This window comes from Bos mutus, unplaced genomic scaffold (genome assembly GCF_027580195.1).
Source record: "Bos mutus isolate GX-2022 unplaced genomic scaffold, NWIPB_WYAK_1.1 CTG215, whole genome shotgun sequence".
Taxonomy (NCBI): domain Eukaryota; kingdom Metazoa; phylum Chordata; class Mammalia; order Artiodactyla; family Bovidae; genus Bos; species Bos mutus.
This window is the reverse complement of record NW_027219607.1, coordinates 1-17,295: the sequence shown is the minus strand read 5'-3', so window position 1 is coordinate 17,295 and position 17,295 is coordinate 1. Positions and strand designations below refer to the sequence as shown.

Genomic DNA, 17,295 nt, shown 5'->3' with positions numbered 1-17,295 from the left:
AGAAAGGGACAGTCCTTGGGCTTCTCTCCTCATGCAGATGCAGCTTTTCTCCTGGCTACCTGGCTGCAAGCCAAACACACCTGAGCACAACCCTCCAGCAGGATTCGCTCCTTCCTTCCTCTAGTCTGGGAAGCCCTCATCACTGTATTCTGCTTCCCCATCACCAGAATCCTACAGGCACCCACAGGAGCCTGGAGAATCATCCTGAGAACACAAAGCACCAGGGAGGAGCCGGGGAACTGAGGGGCTGAGCCAGTTCAACATATTGGAGGCCCTGAGCTCCCTGAGTCACTGGAGGGAAACATTTGAGGGGTGGAACCAGTAGCAAACTAGAGGGAGTTGGGAGCTGCAGTGTAAGAAAGACTCTCTCCCTGTCCCACGAGCAGGACTGGTGGATCATCACAGGTCAGGGTCCCTGGAACCCTGGCTGTGAACTTGCAACCTGGGCCAAGTTATAAATGCATCCAGCTGTCACGGGCCCTCTCTCCCGACTGAGGTCTTTCTCTCTGTTCTTCAGAACCTAGCTTCTCTCCAGCTCATGGACTCATCTCCATCCACTGTTGACCCAGCAGTGAACCTGGGCTTGAAGCAGGACAGAAAGGAGCAGAAGCTTCTGTGCTGTGTGTGCCCCCTGGATGTGACTCCCTCAGGTCAGAAGCTGAGCAGCATCTGAAATCTATTTCCTGTCCTTCACCTCCCAGCCCTGCCTGGGCTTCCAGCAGGTAGAAGTCACCCCTCCCCATTGCTTCTCATTCCCCGTCTTTGAAGAGAGACAGACAGAGAGAGTGAGTGAGAGATGCAAAAGAGAAATTGACTGAGGTTTAACATTTTTCTTGTATATGTACAGACAAGAGGAGGCAAAGGGATCACCAGAGGCCACACCCATTTTTCTGGATTCAAACACTTGAGAAAATTGAGCCCCCAAGCCCATGTCTCAACTCACTTTAGCTTTCCCTACCCTACCCCTTCCTAAAACACAAGTTAGTTTAAAGAACAGAGTCAAATTTTGTTGGGCCCATTTATTATTTGAATAATAATAAATGAATATTAATACAGTCATATGGTTCAAAATTCAAAATTTTCAAAAGGGGTTATACTACTAAACCTCCCATTGCCTCCCATCTGAGTCCCCACCTCCTGGTTCCTCTCCACAGCAGCAACCAGTGTTACCCATGTCTTCTGAATACACATTTCTAAGATATGAAAAATATGTATTTGTGTGATCCTTCCCTGTAGAACACAAGTAGAGGTGTCCTATACACACTTCTGTGCTTTTTCTTGTTCACTGCATTATGATTCCCTATAAAGAGATATAATTACTTTTACAGCTGCATAGTATTGCTTTTTAAGAGTGTATCAGAATTTATTTAATCAGTCTTCTAGGGACACAAGTTCTACTGCTTCCCATCTCTGGTTATTTGCGGAGACAGCCCAAATCCAGTCTGCCACCACCCAGCTGTCCATAGGAACAGCCTGTGGGGAGGCTCCACCCCAGAAACCCTGGCTTATTTGCATGCTTACATATGATTGAACAGCACCTGGCCCCATGGTGCGAGTGCCTGGTCTTCCTGTTTTGCCTGCCCCACCTCCCCTGTTGGCTAACCCTGGTACTGAGGGCACTGGTCACACATACACCTGACACAAAATGACCACTCTTCATTAGCACTGCACCCACAAAGCTATCTAAAGTGCTACCTAGAGCTGCTGCTGTCTCCATGACCAGCCTCTGCCAGAGGATGCAAGATCCAAGGCAGATCTATACAAATGGGCAGAAAGAACTGTGAAGAGACCCTCTGCCCCAGGACTGGGGGAAGGGGAAGCTCCCAGACACAGGGAGCCAGAAGGGGACTGTCCTCTCAAGCTAGCTGTCCCTTGCATTTTGAGACTTCCACAGGCCTGGAGCCAGGAGAGGAGACCAGAGTTGACAAATGAGAACTGGGGGAAATCTACTCAGAGCAGAAAGGGAAATCCCAGAAAATAAGAACAGGTAAGAAAGGACAGGAGGTCTGGCTCAGTCTCTTGTGGGGTCCCTGGGTCCTGGTATGCACAAGGTTTTGTTTGAGCCCTCCAAATGTCTCTGGCGGGTACGGGGTTTGATTCTAAATGTGATTTCACCCCTCCTACCATCTCATTGGAAGGACTGATGCTGAAGCTGAAACTCCACTATTTAGTCAACTGATGTGAAGAACTGACTCATTGGAAAAGACCCTGATGCTGGGAAAGATTGAAGGCAGGAGGAGAAGGGGACGACAGAGGATGAGATGGTTGGATGGCATCACTGACTCAATGGACATGAGTTTGAGCAGGCTCTGGGAGTTGGTGATGGACAGGGAGGCCTGGCGTGCTGCTGTCCATGGTGCCTCAAGGAGTCGGACATGACTGAGGGACTGAACTGAACTGAACTGAAGAACACGAGGGGTTAAACAAGAAGGAAGAGAGAGAGAGAAAAAGGACTAGAATGAGAGGAAAGATGGGCCAAAGAGCTCCTTCCAGCTGGACTCCTGGATTCACCTGGCAGGAGCCCTGCCCGGGGCACCTAGGCGGCCATCCCCATAGACAGCCCCCATCTTCCCCTCCCAAGTGAGGACTGGGGAGTCTCAAGAAAGATCTGGCATGGCCTAAAATGATTTGAGAAACCCAGAGGCAAAATAAGTAGAAAACAAACAAAAAAAATTGCCGAAGTTAAGTCTTCCGGAAAGGTTTAATCATCACTCTAGACTCCCAGTTGGCCATTCCTTTTCTCTCTGCGATAGGAATGCAGCAGGTCGGGAGTCAACAGAGTTGAGAAGCCCATGGGTCAGGCAGCACAGGCTATGGATACTTCCAGCAGGGTTGAGGAGGCAAGGGCAGAAGATGGGAGAGGGAGGAACCTGGGGTGGGAGCTGGGAGAAACTCAGTGCCCAGCCCCTCCCCTCTCCACACTCCCTTGTCTTTGGGTCCTAGACACATTCCTCGCCCCAAGGACCACCTAGTACTCAGGGTAGCCCCCGTGGGAGAAGACAGGGAGGTCAGGGGCACAGGTAGCAGCCTGGGGCAGGCAAGCCAGGGGGTTGATCTCACAGGACCCAGCATCCTGGCCTTCCCGGAAGTAGATGGAGTCAGCAGAATCCATGGAGGGCTCCTGGTCAAAGAAGTTGTAGGGTCTCAAGAAGAAGCCCACACCGTTCCCCACCGTCACCGTGTTGGGAATATCCTCTGCATGTGGGATGTGCAGGAAACCGGCTGTCACCCAGGCCACCAAGTCCTAGTGGGGTAGAAACAGAGTCATGACTCCTGGCACTGCTAAGGACACTTGCCTCCCCCAGGATTCACTTTGGGAGCCCAGCTTCAAACAAGAGAGTTTGAAGTCTTTAATGTTTTTCCTACTAGCCCATAAATCAAAGCATAAAGAATCCATTTCACATTGGGAGCAATACCAGAACCCCTTGCCAGCCTACAGTTTCCATCTCTGACTTTCCCTGTCACATCGCCATCAGTCTATACATGGGAGGGGAATAATGCAACCTACAGGTTACTTCAGCACCTCCCCCGACTCTGGGGCTATTCCCAAACTAACTGAGAGAAGGAGAATGGAAGAGGGAAGATGAGGCATTGAGAGGCAAAAAAGGCTGACATTTAGAAATCAGTCTTTAGTGTGAAGCCAAAAACAGAGATGTTGATATAAGCGATGTTATCTTCCGTGGTCACTCGAGCCCTCCTGAATCCTGCAGCCCTTAAAGGACTCAGTCCACAGAGCTGAGGCTGAGACTGAGACTGAGAGGGCTGCTACCTCTTGAGGGTCTGCAGATGAACTCCCAGCTTAGGAAGTTTCCTTCCACAGGTAAGGAGCAGATCCATAAGACCACAGAAGCAGGAGTCAGCTCAGCCCTTCAGGTGATCACCGGTTTTCAGGCCCCACTGCCAAGGGAAGGTGGGGCTGATCTCTGTGCCCCCCACCCCTCCCTCTTCTCCCACAGTTAGCTGACCTTTCCAGCAATGGTCTCATTGTTGATGAAGTCAGAAAAGTCCACGGTGGGAGTCCAGGGGTCATTCTGATTGAAGATGCTGGAGCTGCTGGGCTCTGTCTCCTTCCTCTGGGTTATGGCCAGCTGGTACCTAGAGATGCTCTGGTCAGGGGTCCATGGTCACTGTCCCTGTCCCTGTCCTGCTTCCTGATCATCATGGAAGGGAGCTGAGTCCGTGGACCTCAGGTTTCCCCTCTCATCTATAGTCACTCAATGTCACCCTGGAAGTTGTCAGTAGCTCAACATCTTTCCATGTCTACCTGTTGATCCCTTGCAATTTAACAGCATGACCCAACCAAAACAGAAAAGACTTTTCCCACCTGGGCTCTAGCATTCCCAGGGGGCTGTGTATCCACTGTTGGCCTTTTGATAACCAGGAAATAAGTTTTGTACTCTTAGCTCACCTGGTGTAGAATTTGAACTGGGTTTCCAAATGCCCCTCCCAACATGCTCTTCTCATCTCATCCACACCCCTCCAACAACACACCCCACCCACCTCCCCCAGCTGAAGGTCTCTCCATGGGGCTGTTCTGGGGCATTTACCTCAAGCAAAGCTGGGGCTGATCTGGATGCGAAATGCCCCCTCATGCCCCACTTGTTGCTCTGCTTGCTGGCCAGGTACAGGTAGCGAGGGGAAGCCCCTCCCAGGGGGAAGGCAGCCTGCTCCTCGGTCTCCAGCTGCTTCCGGGTCACCTGCAGCCTCTGTATCTGGTGCTCAGGGCTCCAGGGTATTGCCGTGGGGACAAAAGCCATATCCTCAGCCCAGACCCAGTTTTCCAGTCCTGGGGTGGGGGCATGGTGGTGCTAAGGGGGAGAGGAGGAGGGAGGGCTGGTCAGGCAGCTGCCCTGCCCCTCTGGACTCTGCCTGCACATGGCTTCAGAGTTGGGGCCAAAGACAAGGCCAGATTGAGTGTGTCCCTTGCTTCCCTCCCCTCTCACCCAAAGATGTCCCCAATCTTTCAGGCCCCTCTACTGCAATCCTTGCCTCCCTAGGGTGTCTTACCTCCCACATCCAGATCCACCTTGTAGTGGGCACTGTGGGTGTGGATGGGGCCCAGTGTGTTCTCCCAAACCTGGTTTCCATATCTTCTGGCAGCACCAAAGAGGAACACTGAGCTGATGAAGCCCGTGGCATGGAATTTGACTTGAATGGCCCCATTGGGGTGAAAGATCACATCCCAAACATAGTCATAGTTGAACAAGGTCGACACAGATCTGAAGACCAGCACTGTCTCCACAAGACCCCCAAAATAGTGAGAAAACACATCTGAGTGGTGTCGCCTCAGGGCAGGCCCTTGTTCTGCTCAAACACACAAAAGGCATCGTGTAGGGTCCTGGGGGCTTGGGACTCCAGAAGAAAGTGCCAGTCCACATAGGTGGCCAGATAGGGGCAGTCGACGCCACGGGTCAGGGGCGTGGCAAACTTGCCCATGCCAAAGCCTCGATCCATGTATCGGTTCATCATTGCGAATGGGGTATTCCCACCATAGACAACCAGGATCTCTTGCAGGCTGATCTCATAAGCCAGCCATTCTCCCTGGAATTGAATGTAAGAGATCCTAGGACCACTGAAAGCTCCATGGCCAAAGGAGAAAGTCCACAATGAGGAGGTCACCTGACTGCCCTGGACTCTGAAGCAGGCACCCTGAGGATGGAACTGTAGAAAGGGGAGCTGGACCCGGAGGCACCTGGGACTTCAGGGACCAGGACCCACCTGTGCCATCGTCTGGGATCACCACCACATTCACCTGGCCAGCCGCAAACTGCTCCTCCAGCTGGGCCAGACTCTTATAGTAGTGGCCCTGAATGAACACCTTCTGGATGGTCCACTGGTCCACTGGGTCCAGAGCCTTGTGATCTACCAGCAGCTCCAACCCCACAGGGTGCAGAAAGATCCCAGATCCTGAAATGTTATAGTACAGGGCAAACCACGTGGCCCTGTCCCCTGACTGGACACCGCGGGGAGCTGCGGTCAAGATGACCAGGTTCCTTCCTCCTTGTTTGTAGGAGCAGCAGTGGTGCAGGACACCAGCAGCCTGGGGCAGCTCTCTGTCGAAGATCAACTGGTCTATGTCCTGGTACTCTCGGATAAGAAAGGGACGTCGGTAATAGGGCAGGGGGCCCCCATGACGCTCCACGGTCACATCCCGCATGTAGGAGGGCTGGGGCAGCGGCCCCACCACCAGCTCAGTCACATTGGGCTGGGGTTGTCCGCCAAAGAAGACGATGGCCAGTGCCTCCCGGGCAGGTGGGGGCCTCCCCCTGTCCAGGTGGGCCAGGGCTGCAGCCTTGGGGGGCAGCTGCAGCTCTACCGAGAAGACACAGTTGTCTGAGGGTCGGGCCTGGCGTGCATCCACCAGGTCTGGCCCCAGCTTCTGGGTCAGGAAGCTCATCACAGCTGTCAGCTCTTCTTGGCTCAGGTCTGCAAACAGCTGGCTCTGGTCAGGGTGTGTCCAGGGCTGGTCACTAGGGGATCTGGAGGGGCAGCGGGGAGGCAGGCTGGGATGACATTGCTTCCCAACTCCCTCCTCACTCCCAACACCACCTTCCTCCCTGCCCATCACCAGAAGAGTCCACAAGGACAGAAAAATGAAGATGAACATCGCTAAAACTCTTGACTCTTCAGGCTCTTGAATCAGAATGCAGCATGCAAGATAGACAGACAGACAGAACTGGGTGCACGATGCCTCCTTAGTGTCTGGAGGTTCCTGGCTCTGGGTGGTGCTTCTGGACAGTGGCATGAAGGGTACATTCAAGACAAGCAGCCAAGGGCAGAGGGTTGGCAGGGAGTGGAGGGTGGGGTGGGGCAGTGGTTAACTCAGTTCAGGGTATGCGGCTGAGGTAGGAATCTGCATTTTAAGTGACCAATGTCAGCCTCTGTCTTCCTGTTCCAAATCAAACACTCAGGTTCAAGGTTGGAGCACAAAGTGGGGAGGGCTGGGTTTGAATACACAGCTGGAGACAGAAGAGGAAGATCTGACGGGGACAGAAAGGGACTGTCCTTGTGCTCTTCCTTCCTGCTCCAGGCCCAAACTTTCTCCTGGCTACCTGGCTGTAAGCAAATCACACCTGAGCACAACCCTCCAGCAGGATTCGCTCCTTCCTTCCTCTAGACTGGGAAGCCCTCATCACTGTCCTCTGATCCCCCATCACCAGAATCCTACAGGCACCCACAGGAGCCTGCAGAGTCATGCTGAGAACACAAATGCCTGAGGGACTGGGGACTGATGTCTGAGCCAGTTCAACATCGTGGAGGCCCTGAGCTCCCTGAGTCACTGGAGGGGAGCAGGCAGTGGGGGGAGCAGTCAGTGTAAGAAAGACCCCCTCCTTACCCCAGGAGCAGGCCTGATGGACCATCACAGGTCAGGGTGCCTGGAACCCTGGCTGTGGACTTAACCTAGCTGTCCACAACCCTCATCCCCAGGAAACCCTTTTCCAGAATACTGCAGAGGAAGAGAGCAAAGCCATCTCCATTGTCAGGCAGGTGATGTGGGAGACACCATCTTCTGTGCAGCCAGGTCCTGACAGGACCAGAGAAACTGAGGGTTCCAGAGATGGGACATGCTTCCCTGGTGACCTGGGGGAGAATCCTTTCCAACCTGCACACCTCCAAGACCACTTCCCCCGAAAGGCACCTTAGATGACCTTGCAGACAGAGTATGTTTGCCTGGAGGAGAATGGACAGTACATTCCAGCCAAAAGGATCAGAACATGCAAAGGTACAGATTTGAAACAGCCTGGGCATGGGTCAGAAATGGCCAAGGTCAGCGTATTGGGTGTGAGGTGGAGACAGGAGTCAGTGGGACAGCAAAAGAGATCAGGTCAGGAAGGCTTGTGCAGTATGTGGGTCTTAAGGAAAGTGGGCGTTGCAGAAAGACAGAAATCTGGGCACATGTGAAACCAGGGAAATCAACCCCAGGAAGGTCAGGTTCTCCAGATACCAGCTGCTTCTACAACCAGCTCTATTTTGATATGCAAATTCCACACACGGGTCATTTTGTTACCAACCTGTGTCCTAGGACACTTCCATCAGTAGAATTGATAAGAGGCCAGAGGAGGAATTGAGGCAGGGCCTTACTGGTATTCAAGCTGCTACAGGAAGGCGCAAGAACAAAACACAGGTTCCCTGCTTGCCCTCTGTGGACTGGTTCCTTCAGTGGAGTAAGAGTGGGGGCAGATCCGCAGAGTGGGCCCCAGGGCTGACTTAGGTGGTCCACCCAACTGCTTGTGGTCCTGTGTGCAGAGATAGTGCCCAATACACTGCTTTTGCTTTTGGCAGCTCAGAAGTGGCAGTACACTTGTGTTCTTTCTGTATCTTATGGTTCATGATTGCCCCAGCTGCTGGTCCATGCCGGTATGTTTAATGCCTTACAGTTTCCCTGTATTCTGTTGCTTGAGGAGACATTTGTCCATGTGCCAGTGCAAGCACCCCAGTCAAGGATCTTCAGCCCCAGTCTCTGAAATTGAAACGGTTCATGCAGACTTTGTAATAAGAGGAGCAAAATCTAAGGGCATACCCAGCCCTGGCCACAAGGCCAGCCTCTCCAGGCCAAGAACTTCATTCTGGATCTTGTTGTAAGTGATGGCCTCTTCTCCTTGGTAAAAACACATCATCAAGAGGATGGATAATGCTTTCCCTGTGCTTGGGAAAACTAATCCCAACCAGTGTGACCAAGCACAGGTCAAGAAGAGCCACTCTGCTGGGGTATCCTAGGTCTCCTAGGGAAGGTGGGTAATGCTCAGGGAGCGGGAGGGAGAGATTCTGCCTGACCTGCTGGAGGAACTGATATAGAAGAAGGTGCCCCCTGCCCACCTCCTCTAAGTGTCCTGCTGATACATCCCTTCCTCTGATGTCCTTTCATTGTAGGCTTCACAATCATCATGTCAGCCAGCCTAAAAGAAAAAAGGAGTCTCATTTGGAGAATTACTAGAAGACAGGACCTACGTTGTTCCCCCACTGGGTCTTATTTCCCTTTGGACAAACTTTGCCCCAGCCTCTGTGACTATGCTCAAGGTGAGTTGATTCCTGGGACCCAGAGCCCATCTCCAGCCCCCAGATCTGGGCTCCAGGTGGCGGTGCCTGAGCTGAGCTTCTGCTCAGAGGCCTGGTCCAGCAGCGGAAGGACATGCAGGTCACTGCACTCCAATCTGCAATCTGGGGACACAGCTCTGACTGTGGTTCTGAGCAGGGCTTGGCTGTGGGACAGACAGAGACTGTGACACTGGACAGGGAGGCAAAGGGCCAGACTGAGGCCAGTGACCTGGAGGACAAGAGGAAGGGAGGGTCTGAGCAATGTGGTGGGTGGAGCTGACAGGACTCGGTGTCTGATTGGCTGGGTGGGTGGGTGAGAAGGGCACAGTGACTTAGGCGACACAAAGACACAGTTCCATTCGGTGACTTGGTAATATATGGACTTTTTTTTTTTGGTCCCACACTGCAAGTTGTAGGACCCTAGTTCCCCAACCATGCATGGACCCTGTGACGGCTGCAGGGAAGGGAGGAGTCCTAACCCTGGACCACCAAGGAATTTCCTCTAACCAGTGACCTGAGTGGGTGAGGGCTTTCCTCATCAGAAGGACCTACAAGAAGAACAGCAATGTTAAGGGGGAAACCAATAAGTTTGAGGTTGAGGTGCTCCTGGGAAGCCCCAGCACAGATGTCCAGAAAAAACCATTGTCTCTATGGGTTTCCAGGGATGGGAGAACAGATTCTAGGCTGGAAATTGAGATTTAGGTTGAACAACAAGTAGTAATCACTAAAGATAGGAGAGCCTGCATTCACCCAGGAGGACTGTACAGAGGGGAGAGAGGAGGGCCAGGGCCAAAGGCCAGAAAATGCCCAGGTGTGGGGCTGAGCAGGCTGGTTGGCGGAGCAGAAGCAAAGGAGCCGGCACAGGAGCCAGAGAAGAAGCCAGCATGCCCTCGGAGGGGTCAGAATGTGAGGAGGTCACAACAGGCAAAGTTTTCATTAGGGACTAGTCAGAGGGACCAATGCCACCCAGAGGTCCAGAAAGTAGTGGCCAGAAGGGCTGTGGCTTCTGCACCAGCAGAGGGAGGGGAATGGGATGAGGAGGGACTCAGGGGAGGGGAAGCTGACCCTGGAAAGGGAGAGCTCTCCTTGGAGGAGGGCGCCTGGAAGGAACAGACCCAGGGAAGACACCCCCCAGGAGAGGCAGGGCCCTGGATTTGACTTAAGTGAGATGAGTTAAGAGCCAATTAAAAGGGAAATATTTACAATTCAGAGAGAGGAGTGGATAACTGAGAGAGAACCTTCTGGAGGGGGCCAGGAGCAGTGGGTTTCCCTTAAAACAGGTGAAGAGTCTGTAGAGATAATGAACTCATTTTCACTGCCAAATCCAGTCAAAGATGCTGTCTGGGAGAGCCAAGAAACCTTTTTTTTTTTTTGTTAGGGATTTAATTTTCTCCCATCCCACCATGCTCTGTATAAAGTTAACAAGGATCATCTAAGCAATTATCTAAGGAATTTGACTTGAATGGCCCCATTGGAGTGAAAGATCACATCCCACACATAGTCATAGTTGAATAAGGTCAACACAGATCTGAAGACCAGCCCTGTCTCCACAAAGATCCCCAAAATAGTGAGAAAACACTTCTGAGTGGTGTCACCTTAGGGGCAGGCCCTTGTTCTGCTCAAACATGCAAAGGGCATCATGTAGGGTCCTGGGGGCTTGGGACTCCAGAAGGAAGTGCCAGTCCACAGAAGTGGCCAGATAGGGGCAGTTGACGCCACGGGTCAGGGGCGTGGCAAACTTGCCCACGCCAAAGTCTCGATCCGTGTAGCGGCTCACCATTGCAACTGGGGTATTCCCACCATAGACACCAGGATCTCTTGCAGGCTGGTCTCATAAGCTAGCCGTTCTCCCTGGAATCAAACGTCAAAGATCCTAAAATCACTGAAAGCTCCGAGGCCAAAGGAGAAAGTCCACAATGAGGAGGACACTCGAAGCGGGCACCCTGAGGATGGAACTGCAGAGGGGGAGTTGGACCCGGGGGCACCTGGGACTTCAGGGACCAAGACCCACCTGTGCCATTGTCTGGGATCACCACCACATTCACCTGGCCAGCCTCAAACTGCTCCTCCAGCTGGGCCAGACTCTTATAGTAGTGGCCTTGAAAGAACACCTTCTGGATGGTCCACTGGGCAGGGTCCAGAGCCTTGTGATGTATCAGCAGCTCCAACCCCACAGGGTGGAGGTAGATCCTAGCCCCAGAAATGTTGTAGTAGAGGCCAAACCACGTGGCCCTGTCCCCTGACTGGACGCCGCAGGGAGCTGTGGTCAAGATGACCAGGTTCCTTCCTCCTTGTTTGTAGGAGCAGCAGTGGTGGAGGACACCAGCAGCCTGGGGCAGCTCTCTGTCGAAGATCATCTGGTCTATGTCCAGGGACTCTAGGAGAAGCACGGGGCATCGGTGATACGGCAGGGGGCCCCCATGATGCTCCACGGTCACATCCCGCATGTAGGAGGGCTGGGGCAGAGGCCCCACCACTAGCTCAGTCACACTAGGCTGGGGTTGTCCGCCAAAGAAGACAATGGCCAGTGCCTCCCGGGCAGGTGGGGGGCTCCCCCTGTCCAGGTGGGCCAGGGCTGCAGCCTTGGGGGGCAGCTGAAGTTCTACCGAGAAGACACAGTTGTCTGAGGGTCGGGCCTGGGCTGCATCCACCAGGTCTGGCCCCAGCTGCTGAGTCAGGAAGCTCATCACAGCTGTCAGCTCTTCTCGGCTCAGGTCTGCAAACAGCTGGCTCTGGTCAGGGTGTGTCCAGGGCTGGTCACTGGGGATCTGGAGGGGCAGCGGGGAGGCAGGCTGGGATGACATTGCTTCCCAACTCCCTCCTCACTCCCAACACCACCTTCCTCCCTGCCCATCACCAGAAGAGTCCACAAGGGCAGAAAAATGAAGATGAACATCGCTAAAGCTCTGGCTGTCTTCAGGCTCATGATTTGGAGTGCAGCATGCATGATGGACAGACCGACAGGACTGGGTGCACAGTGCCTCCTTCAGTGTCTGTAGGTTCCTGTCTTTGACTTGTGCTTTGGGTCAATGTGTTATTATACACTAAGGAAAAGCAGCCGAGGAAAGAGGGTTGGCAGTGGTTGGAGGTTGGGGTGGGGCAGTGATAAGACCAGGCTCAGAAGATGCACCTGAGGTTATAACCTGAATTTTAAGTGGCCCATGTCAGCCTCTGTCCTCCTGTTTCAAATCAAACACTCAGCTTCACTGTTGGGGAACAAAATGGGGGAGGGATGGGTGTGGGAGACACAGCTGGAGGGAAGAAATGGTAGAAGTGATGTGTCTTGGAGCTCTTTTTCCACTCTCTCGATGGAACCTTTTTCCTTGCTACATGGCTGCAAGCAAAACTCCCCTGTGTTCATCCATCCAGCCAGATTCCATCTTCCTTCCTCTAGTCCATGAAGCCCTCTGATGAGGGCTCCCATGCAGCAACCAGAACCCTAATGGCAGGCATAGGAGCCTGGAGAGTCATGCTGAGAACACCAATCACCTGTGGGGAGCTGAGGGGCTGAAGAGCAGAGCCAGGTCAACATCTTGGAGGTCCTGAGCTCCCGGAGTCACTAGAGGAGAGCCTGAGGGGAGTGAATCCATTCAGAAGCTGGAGGGGGTGGGAAGTTGCAGCTTACAGAGACCCCCACCCCTTGAGCAGAACTGAAGGACCACATCAGATGTCAGGGTGCATAATACCCTGGCTGTGAATTTAACCTAGCTGTCCACAACCTTCATCCCCAGGAAACCCTTTTCCAGAATGCTGCAGAAGCAGAGAGCAAAGCTATCTCCATTGTCAGGCAGGTGATGTGAGCTAGACACCATCTTCTGTTCAGCCAGATCCTGAGGGAACCAGGAGAGACTGAGGTTGCAGAGATGGGACATGCTTCCCTGGTGAACTGGGGGAAAGTCCTTTCCAACCTGGACTTGTCCAAGACCACTTTCTCCAGAAGTCACCTTAGATGACCTTGCAGACAGAGTATGTTTGCTGGAGGAGAATGGACAGTACATCCCAGCCAAAAGGATCAGAAGGTGCAAAGGTACAGAACTTGAAGCACCTGGCATGGGCAGGAAATGGCCAAGGTCAGTGCATTGGGTGTGAGGTGGAGACAGGAGTTGGTGGGACAGCAGAAGAGATCAGGTCAGGAGGGCTTGTGCAGTGTGTGGGTCTTAAGGAAAGTAGGCATTGCAGAAAGACAGAAATCTGGGCACATGTGAAACCAGGGAAATCAACCTGAGAAAGGTCAGGTTCTCCAGATACCAGCTGCTTCTGCAACCAGCTCTATTTTGATATGCAAATTCCACACACGGGTCATTTTGTGACCAACCTGGGGCCTCAGACTCTTACATCAATTGAATTGATAAAGAGGCCGGTGCAGTAAATCAAATGAGAGTTAACTGGTACTCAAGCTGCAGCAGGAAGGAGCAAGAACAAAACACAGGTTCCCTTGCTTGCCCTCTGTGGCCTGGTTCCTTCAGTGGAGTAAGAGTGGGGGCAGATCCGTGGAGCAGATTGAGGGCTGGCTTAGGTGGTCTGCCCACCCCTTTGGTGGTGCTGTGTGCAGGGGTCATGCCCAACCCTGCTCTTCTCCTTTCACCTCAGAAGCAGCAATACATTTCTGTGTTTTTTTGTGTCTCATTGTTCATAACTGCCCAGACTGCCCAGTGCTTGCAGATATTTTTAGTCTGTTACAGGTTGTTTGTATTCTGTTGCTCAAGGAGATATCTGTCCAGGTGCCAAGTGTAAGCACTCCAGTATAGGAACTCAGGCTCTAGCCTGTCTCAGTTTGAAAGGTTCATGTGGAGTTTGTAATAAAGGGGTGACAGAAACTAAAGTCAAACCCATCCCTGGCCCCACAGCAAGCCTTTCCAGCCCAGGAACTTCATTCTGGATCCTTTGATAAGTCGTGGTATTTCCTCCCAGCTCAGAACACATTGTCAAGAGAACACCTAACACTTTTTTCATCCCAACCAGTGTTAGCAATCACAGATCAAGAATGTCCACTCTGGTGGGGAATCCCCAGGTCTCCTAGAGGCGAGGAAGTGATGATCAGGGAGTGGGAGGGAGAGCTTTGGCCTGACCTTGAGGAGGAACTGATATAGCAGAAGGTGCCCCTCTGCCCACCTTCTCTAGAAGCGTCTTGCTGTCACATTGCTTCCTCTGAATTCGTGTCATCCTAGGCTTCACAATCATCATATCACACACCATAAACAACTGTTTGAAGGTGTTTCTGTTGGACAGTTACTCAGGGGAAAGGAGCTACACATCCTGCTTCCTCCAGTAAGTCTTATTTCCCTTTGGACAAACTTGCCCGCAGCCTGTGTAAATGTGCTGAAGGTGACTCGATCCCTGGGAGCCAGGTGCCATCCCCAGTCCCCAGGCTGGGCCCCAGAACGTGCTGCCTGAGCCTGCCTGCTGTCCCTGAGTCCCCATGAGGCCAGTGGAACCCCTCTGGATGCCCTCCTCACTGTACTCTGATCTGCACCCCAGGGGTACAGCTCCAGCTTCAATGCTGAGAGAGCACCGAGTGTGTCAAAGACAGAAGTGAGGACAGCGACAGGAGGCAAAGGGTCAGATGAGGCCAGTGACCTCCAGGACAGAGAAGAAGTGAGGAATCTGAGCAATGTGGCCGGGGGTGTTGGCGGGACATGGTGTCTGATTGGGTGGGTGTGTGAGAAAGGATACAGACTCTTTGGTGACACAAGGATACCAGGTCTCCATTGGGTGACTTGGGAGGGTGAGGGGCCTTCTCCAGAAGAAGGACCTACAAGAAGAGCAGCAAGTTGAAGGAGGATTCCAACAAGCTTGAGGTGAGGTTCCTGTGGGAAGCCTGATCATAGATGCCCAGAAAAAAGGCCATTGGGTCTATAGGTTTCAAGGGCCAGAGGACAGCCTCTAGGCTAGAAATAGAGATTTGTGTCAAACAACAAAAGGTAGTCATTGGCTCAGATGATAAAGAACCTGCCTGCAATATGGGAGACCTAGGTTTGATCCCTGGGTTGGGAAGATTCCCCAGAGAAAGAAATGACCACCCACTCCAGTATTCTTGCCTGGAGAATTCCATGGACAGAAGAGCCTGGCAGGGTACACTCTATGGGGTGGCAAAGAGTTGGACACAACTGAGTGACTAATGCACAAAGATAGGAAGCCTGAGATCACCCAGAGAGGACTCTGCAGAGGGGAGAGAGGAGAGCAGGGCCAGAGTCCAGAAGATGCCCATGTGTGGGGCTGAGCAGGTTGGTGGGCACAGCAGAGGCAAAGGAGCTGGCATAAGAGGCTGAGAAGCAGCCAGCATGCCCTCGGAGGGGTCAGAATGGGAGGAGGTCATGACAGGAGAGAGTTTTCAGTGAGGACTAATCAGAGAAGACCAATGCCACCCAGAAGTCCAGAAAGTGATGGCTGGAAGGGACTGTGATTTTGCATCAGCATTTGGAAGAGCGGGATAAGGAGGGACTGGGTGGGAAAGGGAAGCTGGAGGTGGGAAAAGTAGAGCTGTCCTTGGAGGAAGGCATCTGGGAAGCACAAGCTGAGGGAAGACCTGTCCTGGAGAGTCAGGGTCCTGGCAGAGACTTAATGAGATGTGAGTCAAGAGCCAGTCAAGAGGGAGAGATAAAAGTTCAGGGAGAGGGTTGGATAAATGAGAAAGAACCATTTTTGGGAGCAGCTGGAGGGGTGGGTTTCCCCTTAAAACAAGTAAACAGGCTGTAGAATTAATGAGCCCATTCTCACTGATATGTGCTGTGCTAAGTTGATTCAGTCGTGTCCGACTCTTTTGCGACCCTATGGACTGTAGTCCACCAAGCTCCTCTGTCCTTGGGATTCTCCAGGCAAGAATACTGGAGAAGGTAGCCAATTCTCACTGATAAGTCTCATCAGAGAAGCTGTCAGCAGGACCTCATACACCTTTTTTATTTGGTTAAGGGTATCCCCTTTTTCCAAAACCCACCAAGCACTGTGTAAAGTATACAAGAATCTTCTACACAATTATTAGTATCTCATCACCACACAAACTACTACCGATTTTTGGCTGGGATTTGACCTTATTCAGTAACTGAACCTGCCAGGTGGTAAGTGCTCCTAAATATAGCAGTGCTCTGGGACTTCTCAGACAGTCCAGTGGGTAACATTCCCCTGTTCCCAGTGCAGGGGCCTTGGTTGGATCCCTGGTTGGGGAACTAGATCCCACATGCTACAGCTAAGACTGAAGGTCCTTCATGCCACAACTAAGACCTAGCACAGCCGAAGAAAGGAAGAAAGAAAAATATATTAAAAAACAAAAAAAACAACAAACTTTAAAAAGCTCTAAGCGGGCATCCACACACACTCACAGGCACACTCACCACTTGCAAACACTCACAGCCTTGGTCTGGACATGGGAGTCAAGGCAATGACTTGCAACTTATTCAACCAGGCTGGGGAAGGGGTGGACACTGCATTTCTTTCTTCCTCTTGCCTCCAGCACTGACTATTGTGCAACTGATCAGAAAAAGGAGCCAAGAGGAGGTGGAGACAACACATAAGAGTGTCATGGAGAAGTTCAATGACTCAAGTCAGAGAAAGAAGAGGCATCAAGTCAGTATCAGAACCACAGCGGCAACAGCACCCATTTTTCTCCTCTGTCTCAGTCTTTAGCCTCTCCTTCCCCTCATCTCTGTCCTCTGTCACTCTGACTTTCACTTCAGGTCATTTTATAAATTCACCCACCCAGCACTGGCCCTCTCTCCTGACTGAGGGCTTTCTCCCTGTTCTTAGGAAGCTTGCTTCTGGTCAGCTCACCTCCATCCACTGTTGACCCAGAAGAGAACCTGGGCTTGGAGCAGGATCAGAAGGGAGCAGAAGCTTCTGTGCTCCCTGGATATGATCTCCCTCAGGTCAGAAGCTGAGCAGCATCTGAAATCTGTTTCCTGTCCCTCACTGCCCAGCCCTGCCTGGGCTTCCAGCAGGTGGAAGTCACCCCTCCCCATTGCCTCTCATTCCCCCTCTTCGAAGTGAGGCAGACAGGGAAAGTGAGCAAGAGACAGCAAAAGAAATTTCTTGACATTTAACATTTTTTCTTGGAAATATACAGGCAAGAAGAGGCAAAGGGGTCACCAGAGGCCACACCTCTGTGCAATGCAGGAGACACAGGTTCTATCCCTGGGTCAGGAAGATTCCCTGGAGAAAGAAAAGGCAATACACTCCAGTATTCTTACCTGGAGAAGTCCATCCATGGAGGAACCTGGTAGGCTACAGTCCATGGGGTCACAAACAGCTGGCCATGATTGACTGACT

General features: G+C 52.3%; 1 protein-coding gene and 1 pseudogene across 1 annotated transcript; both read right to left on the bottom strand.

Annotated features, from left to right (window-relative positions):
- Positions 1 to 2,213: 2,213 nt before the first annotated feature.
- Positions 2,214 to 6,643, bottom strand: LOC102267937 (primary amine oxidase, liver isozyme). The gene is given in 6 exon segments (XM_070366822.1): positions 2,214 to 3,244; positions 3,966 to 4,095; positions 4,501 to 4,786; positions 5,008 to 5,289; positions 5,292 to 5,667; positions 5,669 to 6,643. Coding segments are annotated over 6 exon segments (2,289 nt in total). The 5' UTR covers positions 6,608 to 6,643; the 3' UTR covers positions 2,214 to 2,968.
- Positions 6,644 to 10,476: 3,833 nt separating this feature from the next.
- Positions 10,477 to 12,051, bottom strand: LOC102275336 (amine oxidase [copper-containing] 3-like; annotated as a pseudogene).
- Positions 12,052 to 17,295: the final 5,244 nt, after the last annotated feature.